The following is a 14622-nucleotide window of genomic DNA, read 5'->3' as shown; positions in this document are numbered from 1 at the left end:
AGCAGATCTCCCATGGCATCACTCATGTTGAATTGGGAGATATGCTGTTTTAGAATAACAAAATTATGACATGCAACACACAAAATGCTATCAGGGCCCCAGTCAGCCGTTTCGTTCGATCCTTCTCACTGCTCCAGATTCGCTACTGATGTCTATTGTCTGTCCCATCCCAAGCACCAGTACCTTCCTCCCCACTCCCGCCTGCCGTATTTCTCCGCTCCTGTCTCCATTGGGCACCCATACTTTCCTTCTGACTGTCTGACAAAAATGCCCCATCATCATGCCACTCCTGAACACCCAGATCTCATCACACATCCCCATGCTCCCACACACCAACACCCCATTCGTTCCGTACCCTGGTATCTTCTTCCTAAGTGCTAGATCCTGCAACCTCCTTCCCAGTTCTCCCAGACTCTTGCACCCAGCCCAATGCTTCCAAGGATCGAACGAAACGGCTGACTGGGGCCCTGATAGCATTTTGTGTGTTGCATGTCGTAATTTTGTTATTCTAAAACAGCATATCTCCCAATTCAACATGAGTGATGCCATGGGAGACCTGCTGGTATTATACTATGATGTGGAGATGCCGGTGATGGACTGGGGTTAACAATTGTAAACAATTTTACAACACCAAGTTATAGTCCAACGATTTTATTTTTAATCCCACAAGCTTTCGGGGGCTTTCCCCTTCCTCAGGCGGTGTGGAAGTGACAATTTCGAATCCTTCGCATTTTAAGATCACATAACAAAGCCTGGTGATTACTGCCCGTTGCCAAGGCAATCACAGTGAGCAGACAGAAAGGTGTCATCTAAAAGGCCACTGAATATACAACCCCCCAAAAAAAAGAGAGAGACAGAACGAAGACAGTCAATGACCCGTTATATTAAAAACAGATAACATTTGTTCGCTGGTGGGGTTACGTGTAGTGTGACATGAACCCAAGATCCCGGTTGAGGCCGTCCTCATGGGTGCGGAACTTGGCTATTAATTTCTGCTCGACGATTTTGCGTTGTCGTGTGTCTCGAAGGCCGCCTTGGAGTATGTTTACCCGAAGGTCGGTGGCTGAATGTCCATGACTGCTGAAGTGTTCCCCGACAGGGACCATGTTCTCCGCAGCCTTCAACATGTCATCAATGATGACGAACACCTCGCTATGGCCATCCCCACACCTCCACTACTCGCCTTTAAACAGCCACCCAACCTCAAACAAACCATCGTTCGCAGCAAATTACCCAGCCTTCAGGAGAACAGCGTCCACGACACCACACAACCCTGCCACGGTAACCTCTGCAAGACATGCCAGATCATCGACACAGATACCATCATCACACGAGAGGACACCACCCACCAGGTGCACGGTTCATACTCCTGTGACTCGGCCAACGTTGTCTACCTCATACGTTGCAGGAAAGGGTGCCCCAGAGCATGGTACATTGGCGAGACCATGCAGACGCTGCGACAACGGATGAACGGACACCGCGCAACAATCGCCAAACAGGAGGGTTCTCTCCCTGTCGGGGAACACTTCAGCAGTCATGGACATTCAGCCACCGACCTTCGGGTAAACATACTCCAAGGCGGCCTTCGAGACACACGACAACGCAAAATCGTCGAGCAGAAATTAATAGCCAAGTTCCGCACCCATGAGGACGGCCTCAACCGGGATCTTGGGTTCATGTCACACTACACGTAACCCCACCAGCGAACAAATGTTATCTGTTTTTAATATAACGGGTCATTGACTGTCTTCGTTCTGTCTCTCTCTCTTTTTTTTTTGGGGGGTTGTATATTCAGTGGCCTTTTAGATGACACCTTTCTGTCTGCTCACTGTGATTGCCTTGGCAACGGGCAGTAATCACCAGGCTTTGTTATGTGATCTTAAAATGCGAAGGATTCGAAATTGTCACTTCCACACCGCCTGAGGAAGGGGAAAGCCCCCGAAAGCTTGTGGGATTAAAAATAAAATCGTTGGACTATAACTTGGTGTTGTAAAATTGTTTACAGGTATTATACTAAGTCTTGCGTATAGTGTGAAATTCCCATACTTACAGGAAGTAACACCATTACTTTCCCCATCATACTATTTCCATCACCTCATGATTCTCCCAATCCCAATGTTCCCAGGTCCTGACCTCACCAGTATTACCATACCCAGGACCTTCTCCTCAATTCCAAACATCACATCTCAGCAACACCCCCCCCCCCTTTCCTCCCCCCTCCCTCAACCACATTCCCCTGCTGTCATCACACTCACATAAACTCCATGATGACAGTATCCTCATTGAAAACAAATCTTCCTCTTAAACCATTAAGCCCCATCTTCCTGCTTGATGACACACTTACTGTCAGACACACACCAACATAAACAAATTCTTCCTGGGAAACAAACTGACACTCAAACAAATAGAAAGTTCTATAAATTATTCGTCTATATGCAAAATATTCCAAACATGAATACACGTTATATAAAAATATGAATCTATACAAATTATATTACATACACATTATTTACACATATTACATATCATTTCATACATTCTACATTATAACTCCAACTCCTTCATAATTCTCTGCAATTATATATAAAAATCTTAATTTTCATTTATTATTTCATTTAAATATCTGTAATTTCTTTCAATCATTCACTTTATTTAATATTTATTTATTTTTAACCAACATTGCCTTTATTCCCGACACCAAATATATTATAACCATATAATGTTCTTCTCCTTATCAAACATATTACGTACAAATATGGAATTCAAACATGAAAATACCACTAATACTCTGACAATACTCTGGGAAAAAAAGTCAAATGGCATTTTTATTAGACTCATCATAAATGAGTGGCCCTGATAATGCACTGTGTGTTACATGGGATAAAACTGTATCCTCTGAGTCGCCAAGAACAAAGCTACGAGAGATCCACTTATTTATAAAAGCAACAAGTGCGAGGAGCTCATGTCACTAAGATTGAGGCCATCTGTTCAGCTGCCTCTTCCTTCCTTCCCCTTGCCCAATAAACCAAACTTCTCCCAAAGTTCATCAGTGCCCTAGCCTTGAACCCGTGTCTTTCTCTCCTATCTCCCCTCATGCCCTCTCCAAGCTCATCTTGTCCATGAGATCCACTTCTTGCTCTCTTGCCCCCATTCGCACTAAATTGCTGACCACGCAACTTCCCTCCCTGGACCCCATGCTAGCTGAAATTGTAAACAGTTCCCTCTCCTCAGGTACTGTCCCCATCCCTTTTAAATCTGTCATCGCCCCCCTCAAAAAATGCAACCTCAACCCCTATGTCCTTGCAAATTACCGCCCCATCTCCAACTTTCCTTTCTTCTCCATAGTTCTTAAACATGTTGACGCCTCCCAAATCCGTGCCTGTCATTCCTGCAACTCCATGTTTGAATCTCTTCAATCAGGTTTCTGTTCCTGCCACAGTTCTAATCAAAGTTGCGAATGACATCCTCTGTGATTGTGATGGTGGTGCAGTATACCTCATCTTTCTCAACCTTTTACATGGTCGACCACTTTATCCACCGCCAACGCCTCGCTCCTGTTGTCCAGCTGAGCGGGATTGCCCTTGCTTGGTTCCACTCTTACCTATCCAATTGTAGTTAAAGCATCTCCAACAATGGCTTCTCTTTCCATCCCGTTAGCTATAAAATTGTCTTTTGTGTCATAGAATACTTTCATTAAGTTTTTTACTTGGAGACTTCAGCCTCTTCCAAAAACCTGGGCTTGAAATTGCTACACTCATTAGACATTTGAATTTTAACTGCTGAGAGAAAAGCTCTGCATATTGAGAGATAATTACAGGATCTAGGAGACCAATTGTCCACTGTAAGTAGCTGTTGTGGACTAAAAGTGAAGTCCAAGAAACAAAAGTGATAGTATGTAGCTAGTGACCAACAGGAGTGGACACATGAAATAAGTGACAGAGAGAGAGAGCGCGCGAGATCGAACATTTCAGCAGATTCATCTATTAAGGATCCTGGGTCACAGGACAAAATGAGTGTTAAAAAAAGATGAGAGCCAGACGGACCCTAGCAATAAGGCACACAAAGATTGAACAATATTTGGAAGGATATAGGCATGTATGAAGAAGACTGTTGGAAACTGCTTTCTGCAGATGCAAACTATGGACATTGAAATACTGCAAGCCTTTGTGATGTGGATTTACAGAAAGATCATCTGAGTTCCCTGGATTGCAAAGAGTAGTAATGAATGGGTGCTTGAAAGGCTAAGAACCTGGAGAACGATGCAAACCAGAATGTAAAACTGCAATATTTTGGCCACTGAGGCAAGATGGTCATGGAAGGAATGAAAGGCCAAAACCCAAGTGGAAGACAAAGGGAAAGATGCCTGGATGATACAAGGACCTGGACAGGGATATCAAACAAACTGGCATTAGCAACAATGCATGACAGACAACACTGGTACAGGATGATCCACATAATTATCCAATTTCATATATGAACATGTTTTCAAAGAGAAGATTTACTAAGATTCACTTAAAGGACCATGGAGAGATTACAAATTGGCTGGATACAAAAACAAATTCATAGTTAAGAATTAGAGAATTCTTAGAACACAAAAAGAACCTTACATACACTAATATTTGTGCAGCAAAGAGGACAAGGTGAGGAATATTGCTCAAAGATCTATAGACCTAGTCTAGCTGAGTTAGCTGGTCTCCACTAGGGCAAAAACAGGAGAAGTATAATTGCTTCACCATCTTTGGGTTGGAGGAGGTGGAAGTTACCCAGGGTTCCCAGTCCCGACTGCTGTCGAGTTGCAAGTGTGCATGTGGACATCAGGTAAGAACAGAATGGAATCAACTTTTATCCCCCCATAGTTGAATAGTCTACTGGCACTCACTATAAAGACTCACGCTCACAATTAGGAGATGAAGAGCACCGTTGGAACAGTATGCTTGCAAGGAGTCAACAGTTTGAGAAGAGGAGGAAAAAAAAATCTATTGGAGAAAACACGTCTGGGTGTGAGTTGTTCAGATGTTAAAAGTGTTGTTGCATAGTAAGGCAGTAGTTATCGAGGTATAATGTAATGCTGCATTTATAATGCAACTACCACATGCAGAGCTCTTCTCTCAGCAGTTAAAATTCAGATGTCTAATGAGCAGCTAGTCAAACCGAAGAGTGTAAGACTACCAGCTCCGAGTTGTCCTTGACTCCGGATTTATAGCGAAAGTACGTCACAGTGACGTTAAAGTCACAATCTAAATGCTTCCTAAGTGAACAGTATGGATACTTTACAAAGTTTTGTGTTCAGTTCTGGTTACAACATACTCTTTTTAAATATGATGATCATACTACAACTCAGACGCAATCAAGGTCAGTATTTTGAGTATGCCAGGACAGATTGAAGTAAGCTGTCTCAGTCACATTGCAACCAGGACAGCTCCACTCAGCAGTACAACTCCACAACAAAAAACTTTTCGCAATTAAAATAAAGTAACTGTAGCAAATGGAACAAGCTTGGTTGTTGGTCTGAAGATATCTTTCCTCCCTTTTAGGCCCTCCTGAACCATGCACTTTGGCCAAATGAGAAAATTGTCAAACTGCACCGAGGCCTTTGCCAATGCTGTTCTATTGCAAGTGAACTTGGCAGCAAGACACAGAGTAATTTGCCTTCTGATATTTTTACCCTTCCTTTGAGGAAACCCCAGCAGTCTGGCAGATGTTGAGAAGTGAGTGTTTGGTGAATGACGATCGTCAACCTATTTCCTGTTAACCCAATTGGTAAACCAACGTGCTCTGCCATGGGGCCATGATTAAAATACCTGGACTCATAACATTAATGGAGAAGCAAAACAAATTCTTCAATATTTTAATCCTTTAATACATAAAATATTTTTGCAAGAATAGTGCAGAGTACTGCAGTTGCAATAAAAAAAACAGATATGGAAACACACAAAAAGAGATGCAAAGAACAGACTGGAAAAGAACAGGCAAAAGAAAAAAATAAAGTTGGACTCGACAGGACAGAAACTTGAATTTAGTTTTGTTCTTACCTGTTGTTGCGTACCATCTTGTGCAATAAGAGCCATATGCTGATCTACATTTGCTTGTGCGACTGTAGTAACTTGTCCAGACAACCCATTGTCTTCTTCAACTCCTGTCACATAGGTAATTGGTTGTCCCTTAAGAATTTCATCCCCAGAAGTAACTTTTGAAACCAAATAGGACATAAAAAAAATGTTAAAACTGGTTTCTACATTGGGAATGTTTTACTGAACTTAAAAAACGCACACAGGCTAATTTAAAACTATTAATATCATATCTACAGAGTCATTGATGAAACTTAATTTCTTGCACAAACTGCATAAATAGCAAACATAACATTCCTATTAACTTTAATCATTTTATCCTTTTTTTAAAAATTCATTCATGGGAGGTGGGCATCGCTGGCAAGGCCAACATTTATTGCCCATCCCTAATTGACCTTGAGAAGGTGGTGGTGAGCCGCCTTCTTGAGCCGCTGCAGTCCGAGTGGTGAAGGTTCACCCACAGTGCTGATAGGTAGGGAGTTCCAGGATTTTGGCCCAGCGACGATGAAGGAACGGCAATATATTTCCAAGTCGGGATGGTGTGTGACTTGGAGGGGAACGTGCAGGTGGTATTGTTTCCATGTGCCTGCTGCCCTTGTCCTTCTAGGTGGTAGAGGTCGCGGGTTTGGGAGGTGCTGTCGAGGAAGCCTTGTCGAGTTGCTGCAGTGCATCCTGTGGATGGTACACACTGCAGCCACGGTGCGCCGGTGATGAAGGGAGTGAATGTTTAGGGTGGTGGATGGGCTGCCAATCAAGTGGGCTGCTTTGTCTTGGATGGTGTCGAGCTTCTTGAGTGTTGTTGGAGCTGCACTCATCCAGGCAAGTGGAGAGTATTCCATCACACTCCTGACTTGTGCCTTGTAGATCGTGGAATAGCTTTGGGGAGTCAGGAGATGAGACACTCGCCGCAGAATACCCAGCCTCTGGCCTGCTCTTGTAGCCACAGTATTTATGTAGCTGGTCCAATTAAGTTTCTGGTCAATGGTGACCCCCAGGATGTTGATGGTGGGGGATTTGGCGATGTTAATGCCGTTGAATGTTAAAGGGAGGTGGTTAGACGCTCTCTTCTCTCTTGTTGGAGATGGTCATTGCCTGGCGCGAATGTTACTTGCCAGTTATCAGCCCAAGCTTGTATGTTGTCCAGGTCTTGCTGCAGGCGGCACGGACTGCTTCTATGAAGATTAGTTTAATTTTCATAGGTGTAAAAAAAAATTGGACTGCCCGTATGTGAAAACAAGATTTGCCACAGTGCTCCAGCAACTTCATTGGAATAATCAAATTTTTGAACAATTGCTGAAATGGTTTAGTGGTTAAGTGCATTGCATACTGTGGTACTAAGCCAAATAGACCAAAAGTTCCCAGATTCAGGTCGGTGCTCAGTTAGCTGATGTCAGTGGGAGAAGCAGTTGGGGCTCTACTCTAAGTGTTAATTATTATAACTGCAAGAGAAAATGAAGGAAATAAAAACTACTGTCTTGAAAAAAAATGCTTATTTTTGTTCTTACAAAAATGTATATAAATGTGAGGTGTACCGATAAGAATTTTCTTTGGTAGTGATAAGTTACCAGGTTTATCTTCTAATTTACTAATGCATTCGATCATACTTGTGAGTCATGGTCTTTTGTAATCATAAACTTAGTTATGTTGCTATTAATACAGTAGAATGCCTTCTGATTTTTTTTTACTCTTGCCAATCTTTTCTCCACCCCTGAAGGCTTTAAGTCCTTGTTGGTGCACGATTCCATAGACACCAGTCACCCCTTTGTTATGTCAACCAAGTGGCCATTATTTATGTGCGAGAATTTGCAGCAAGTGTCAAGAGGGGCGGGGTGGGGGTGGGGTGAAGGGCACCACAGCTAAGCCCAATCAAGTCCTCACCAGATATCCACACATAACAGTTCCTCCAAGAGTCTCAAGGACAGCAATGCTGAACAGAGCCCCAGCTGATTTTCCCCTCCCTAATGCAGGGGTGTGGAGACCAATTACAGTGCCCTATCATCCCTGATTGAAATTAGTTAACTAAGCACAGATTGGGGATACAACCTGGAAACTTCCTGTATGTCTTAGCTATGCACCAATCTTTCTGTCGAGTAGTACAATGCCGTAATAAAATGCAGAGTAATGTTATATTGGTCTCCTGTGCAATCAAGTCCTACGTTTTCGTATGTTACTTAACTGAGAGTTCACAAAAAATTTTAAGCAAAGAGAAGAAAAAAATAATACAAATTCACATTCTCCCACACTGAGCAGATATGCTGACCAGTTTAAAAATACAACTGCCAAAATACAGAAGCTCTAAAAGAACAGAAACTCATTTATATAGGACGATTCATTAGCCTCATACACAAACAATTCCTTGATTGTGCAAACAGAATGGGAATCCTTGCAAGCAAATGCTAAATTAATTCAAAAGGTCAGTATCAAGATGTACTTAAATAGCTTGGAGTAGAAAGGAAATTTGGTACCAGTTTACATTGTGTTGATGCTAGTATCAAATTCATGACCAAATCAACAGCTCAGAGCGAGCGATGCACAAATCATCACCTTCATGAGGGGATGGGGATGGTTACAGAAGTGGAGGAAAAATATTGTCAATTTGATCACATTTGTATTGTCAGTACAACTTCTCAGATCTACAAGACACAGCTATAGTTGAGATGTTTATTTTACAAAATATATATCGACCAATAATTACCAAAAATCCTTCACACCTGGCTGCCCAATAATAAACTTCCAATTTGTCAACCACACACCTATAGTTTCAGGTTTGGAACTCAGAAGGACCCAAATGCCCAGCCAGATAGTGAAAAAAGAGACAGTTGTGCAGCGGAGTATGTCTGACAATGGGAAATGCCAGATTTTCAGAGGAATCTGCTGTGTTTTTCCATTCCCTTTACTGTAATTACAGAGATGGAAAGCTATAAGAAGCTGATGAATAAACCATAATGGTAACAATTAAAAGTTTTGTTTTATTAAAATCCCCGCCACAGAACTTAATAAAAGGCAAACCTCAAAATGCCAAACAAAACCTCATCTGGGACTAGACTACTGACTGCCAAAAAGTATCACCGCTATGGAACATCAAATCTCAGCACAGAAATAAAGGTGGTAGAATGACATCTACATTTGGTTTTGCATTTTGAAATTATACATTTTGAATAACTTCAATCTGTCTTGTGTAGTACTGAGCCATAAGAACCAGGAAAGTTCCAGATTCAATCAATGTTGTATGTCCTAGCTGGTCTTAGTTGGAATGGGCATCAGAAACACGACAATTGACTTTCACACCCCTGGGTTGGGGAAGAGGGCAAAGCAAATTGGCCAGGATTCCCATTCCTGATCATTATCCACTGATTCCTCTTGGAAACTGCATGCATGTGGACTTCCATTGTGATGTCCTCCATGGTCAATAGCCCAATAGTCAATATTGAGGATAACAGATAAAGAATGGCCATGAAGAAGGCCCGGTAGCCGTGGACCCATACTTAACCCGAGTCTGCACCTTCAGAAGAGGTGAAATTTGGGGGGGGGAAAAGGAATACAAAATAGAATTTGAACAGATCAACTGTGAACATAGAGACTTGGGATCTTGGTCTTGGAATTTATGGAGCACAATTACTATGCTCTTTTTAAAAAAAAAATGGGTCTGCAATTTTGTTTCTCCTATTTCTGTTTACGATGATGACTTTCATCAGTGCATACATTATCAGAGTTTTGTGAAAAACGTGGGTTTTTTGGACTACACAACATCAGTATTATTAAATATTACTAGTTGACCTGTGACGTTGCTCATGGTCAAAAATATTAAAAAACAAAACTATACTCACCATCCTGTGGCTCAAAGAAAGTCTCTTCTTCTTCAGTTGGCTCAATGTCCCCATGTGCAGTTCGCTTATGCATTGCCAGTGTGGAGGTCTGTTTATATGTTTTGCCACAGTGGTTACAGTTGTATGGTTTGGAATGTGTATGAACTACATGGTGTTTATATAAACTGGAGTACTCAGTGAAGCGCTTGTCACAGCCAGGTACAGTACATACATAAGGCTTCTCCCCTGCACATTATAAGTAAATGAAAATAAGTCACAGTTCCATAACGAAGATAAAGACAGCAATAAAAAGGAAAATTGCATGTAAAATGTCACGTCATTTGCAATAATAAAACACATTCTTATAAAACCCATTTTGTCATTTAACAACCTGAAAGGAGTTAAGAGCCATAAATGCAGCAGAATTAAAGCCTTTTGAACTGAATGGGACTGCTAGAATTAGTTGGTAGCGGGTCTGATTTTTCTCTTCCACTTTATTGCAAAAATAAAAACAGTTTACTGAAGCGCTATACCAACTGCACAATGGGGTTGGCAAGATTCTGTGCCTTCTATCAGAGGTGACCAACATGCAGCCCTGAGGCCAAATCCAGCCTGCAAGCTCCTTTTATCCAGTCCTTGATGCTTCCAATCTTTACGTGCACAAAGTCATTAGCAATGTCAGCTCACCTTTAACCTTCCTGGATACGGAGGACTGGAAATAGCTGCTCCCTGGCTGATCTAAATGTACCAATCAAGAATCAGCCTTTACCAGTCCTTAAGCCTAAGAAGTTTAAAGAGGTGAGGGGGTGGCGGGCAAGGATGTTTTGGGGGATGGGGTTGGTGGTGGCGGTGAGGACAAGTGTGCAAGATGATGAATGATGGGCCAAGCTTGGAGTTTGTATGCACGGGGATCTTGCTGTGTGTGGGTATGGGCAGGTTAAGTTTTTGATTATGGAGCATTCAGATTTTCTGTGTATGGGGACTTGCATTTCTGCACAATCATACAGCCCACTCACCGGTTTTGACAAATGTATCCAACCCCAGCTCCAAAAGGTTGGACATGCATACCTTACATAAACCCGAAAGTGACACTTCATTAAAGAGGGATATTTCCCCCACTACAGATACAAGGAAATTACACCTATTAAGCTGCAGTTTTAAAATTCTGGTAAATTCTAGAGTAAGCACTACAGACTGTATACCATGGTTACAGATTACAAATTAAAAATACACCCTTGCATTGTGCATTCCAATTGATCATAATTTCTAAAGAAAAATCGCTTCTAAGCAAAGAAAGTAAAGAAACTGAGTGGGAAAGTGGAGTTCAAATCCAAGCGCATTTTGTCCCTGGGCTGTTGTTGCGTGCCTCTTTGAAAATGACTCAGAGAATCATTGGTGAAAGCCTGAGAGTAGGCCATTCACCTTCTCACCAATAGGTGATGTGTGACCTGAAATACTGGGGAGAAACAAAAAGAAGGCTCAATACTCTTGCAAATTTTTTTTTGACCTAATAACAAAATAGCTTGAAAAGGATAGTTGAATAGATCATCTGCTTTGTTAGGTAATACATTCATCCAATAATCAAGATTTAGGAAATGAGTAGCAGTAGTTTATTCTAATTGATAAATCACCTGTGTGTATCCTCATGTGGTTCTTGTAATTGGTTGCACTAGCAAAGGCCCGTCCACAGCCTGCTTCTGGGCAGAAATATGGCCGTTCACCTGTGTGAGTCCTTATATGCACCTTACGAATATTTGATGTGGTGAACGACCTGCCACAGCCTTCAAAAGGACACTTAAATGGCCTCTCACCTGTTACTCAGAGACAATGAAATATGAGTGAAAGAAAAACAGGGCATAAGACATGCAGTAAAGCATTTGCAATAGTTGTTAGACATTTTATAGTAACTAACATCTTTATAGTTATGCACAAGTATAGTTGAAAATCGTCTTAGACTGAAAAGGAACCGTAGCACAAAAATTCTGCCGCACATTTGATGAAAGACATTTTTGATTTACTCAAATTTCAACCTCCTCAAAATACAGTTTAAGGTCAAATCAGCAAAACAAAAATATAAAAAGGTAGCATACATTTTTATTTGAATGTTTATTTGCCAGGCAATTAAATGTTTAATTGAATGTTTAGTTGGCCTAGACAACTAAATGCATATAAAGTTGCTGCCATTTACTTCTTAATTTTGCAAAAATGAATCTAAGAAATTCTGAAATATTTGTCAAGCTGTAAAAACACAAGCAATATTTGAAAAATTGGGACCGTTCTCATTAGAGCAGAGGAGGTTAAGGGATGATTGGATAGAGGTGTTTAAAGTTATTAAGTGATGGGACAGAGTAAATAGACTATTTCCAGGCATTAAGGGGTCTAGAACAAGGGAACATAGATAGGTATAAGATAACAGAGCAGGAGAAACTTTTTTTTTTACACAGAGGGTTCTGAGGCTGTGGAATGCAATACCAGAGTTAGCGATTGAAGCAGAGACCATGTCAACATTTAAGAATAGAATAGATAAGTGGTTAAAGGACAGGTTAATAAAGGAATATGGGTACATGGGGTTCATACAGAATTAGAATGACTGCTCCTGTTCAGAATACACACCAACGCAGACAGGTTGGGCCGAATGGTCTGTTTTCGTGTTATAATTACATAGAAATTACATGTAATGTTCATTTATCTTTGTGACAGTAACAGTCCATCAACGCTGCTCTGAAACTCAATTGGAGTACATGATGTGGAGATGCCGGTGATGGACTGGGGTTGACAATTGTAAACAAATTTACAACACCAAGTTATAGTCCAGCAATTTTATTTTAAATTCACAAGCTTTTCAATTGGAGTAGTCAGTGATCATTCTTCCTCCAATTCCTGGCACAGACTCACTGCTTGCATGGCACAGTGCAGTTCAGAAACTGTCTGTGCTAGGAAGTAGGGGAACAAAGGCACCTTCTATCACTCTGTGGCCCACTGGGAAAACACCAACATGTTCCAGCACTAAGCCACCTTGGTACATACATTGCCCTCATTGTACAATAAAGCAACCACATATCAACAGGATCTTAGCTATTGGATCAGTTTATATTTCAAAGGGGATCACAAGGTTCCTGTGATAAACACCCAGCTGCTGTGCCAATACAGCTGAGTCAGAGTCATACTAGCATTTAACTTGGCTTTTCAGTGTTAGCTTGGCTCAGTTGGAAGCACTCGCACCTCAGGCAGAAGATTGTTGGTACAAAGCACGCTCCAGGACTCAACCACATAATCTAAGCTGACATTCTAGTGCAGTACTGAAGGGTGCTACATTGTCCGAGGCACTATCTTTCAGGTGGAACATTACACCGGGCCTTGTCTCCTCTGAAGGTGGACGTTTTCATGGTCCCAAGAGCAACAGTCAGATCTGCAGAACACTGCAGGGACATTCTTTTCATTAACCTAAATTGAGATTGACAAAGCAAGAGAGAGAGAAAAGCAGAGCTCAGAGGTCACATCTCCACTTGACTGCCATTCTATCAGAGTTAAGCACCAAAAAAAAATGGCCTGGTTTGCTATTTTTACTTTTGTTTTATTCCCTTCTGAATACAATGTTCTTTTCGTCATTCTTATCTTAGCTTTATTCTGTCCCCCCACCCCCATCATTTACTTTTATCTTAGATCTATTGTGAACCTACCCCCCTCACATCTTACTTCATTTTATTTATTTATTCTGGCTTTATTCCTCTTTTTCTTTCATCTCAATTTTCATATCTGTCTCTTTTTTAAACTTGCTTTTCTTGCTTAGATATTTTTGCTCTCAGTTTTCTTATTTGGCTTGGTTTCCAGATGTAATCTCTCTCACATGTATTCCATTAAATTGAAGTTATGTTACTTCATTTCCTCTTTTGCTCTGTCCCCAGTGTTCTTCATTTACTACCTGCCTTTGCTGTACGAGGATGACAGCAGCTTTTAAAAAAAAATGTGCTTATTTGTGAAGTTGCTCAATTCGGAATTTCAAATCATACTCCAAGAAAAGACAACCCACTCCAAAGATGGACGAGGACAATACAAGCATTCAAAAATCAATCCTGCAGCACCCCTCCCCCTCTCCCTCAATGGCTCTGCAAGTTTATCCAATGATTAGCTGAGCTACTCAGAGCAGGAAGATCCCAGGTTCAATCCCTGGAGTGTGCTAAAAATTAGCTGTTCTCAGATGGGGTAGCAGTAGCTCTGCAATTGGTCTGGATTAGGGAGGGGAAAATTGGCCAGTTATCTCGTGACTCCTGTTGGAGATGCGTAACTCCACAATATTGAAATCCTCAACCATGCCTTTATCAACTCCAGGCTTGTCTAGTCTAATATTCACCTCGCCAGCCTTCCAAGTCCACCCTACATAAACTATAACTTGTCCGAAACTCCACTGCCCACATCCTGTCACTCACCAAGCCCTGCTCCCCTTTCTCCTCCCCAACCTTCACTAGCTCCCCTTCCTTCAACACAACAAATTCAACATCCTTGTCCTCATCTGTCCTACCTCTGCAGCCTCCTTCATCCCTATGTGTCAGTACACATCCTCCACTCTTGATTCTGGCATCCTGTGCATGCCACCCATCTCTTCACTCCACTTTTAGTTTCACGCCTTCAAGCTGCAGTTATACATATATGAGGTCACTGGGTGAAGACAACATAAGGTGCCACAGTCCCTGTACGGAGTAGTTGATACTCCATCAAGATTCACACACGAAATGACTATTTGGATGACA

General features: G+C 41.6%; 1 protein-coding gene and 1 long non-coding RNA gene across 5 annotated transcripts in view; one reads left to right on the top strand and one right to left on the bottom strand.

Annotated features, from left to right (window-relative positions):
• LOC137327960 (zinc finger protein 143-like) overlaps window positions 1-14622 on the bottom strand; it is a 75386-nt gene that overhangs the window by 6666 nt on the left and 54098 nt on the right. For all 4 annotated transcript variants that reach the window (XM_067993971.1, XM_067993973.1, XM_067993970.1 and 1 more), the window contains 3 exons: window positions 11506-11685; window positions 9896-10120; window positions 6033-6187 (listed from right to left, as the gene is read on the bottom strand). In XM_067993971.1, coding sequence (XP_067850072.1) covers window positions 6033-6187; window positions 9896-10120; window positions 11506-11685 — 560 coding nt within the window. The remainder of the gene's footprint in view (window positions 1-6032; window positions 6188-9895; window positions 10121-11505; window positions 11686-14622) is intronic.
• The window catches only part of LOC137327963 (uncharacterized), a 60890-nt gene that overhangs the window by 12214 nt on the left and 34054 nt on the right, over window positions 1-14622 (top strand). The window lies entirely within an intron of this gene.

The sequence above is a fragment of the Heptranchias perlo genome, chromosome 12 (assembly GCF_035084215.1).
Source record: "Heptranchias perlo isolate sHepPer1 chromosome 12, sHepPer1.hap1, whole genome shotgun sequence".
Lineage (NCBI taxonomy): Eukaryota > Metazoa > Chordata > Chondrichthyes > Hexanchiformes > Hexanchidae > Heptranchias > Heptranchias perlo.
This window is presented reverse-complemented; position numbering and strand designations above follow the sequence as displayed.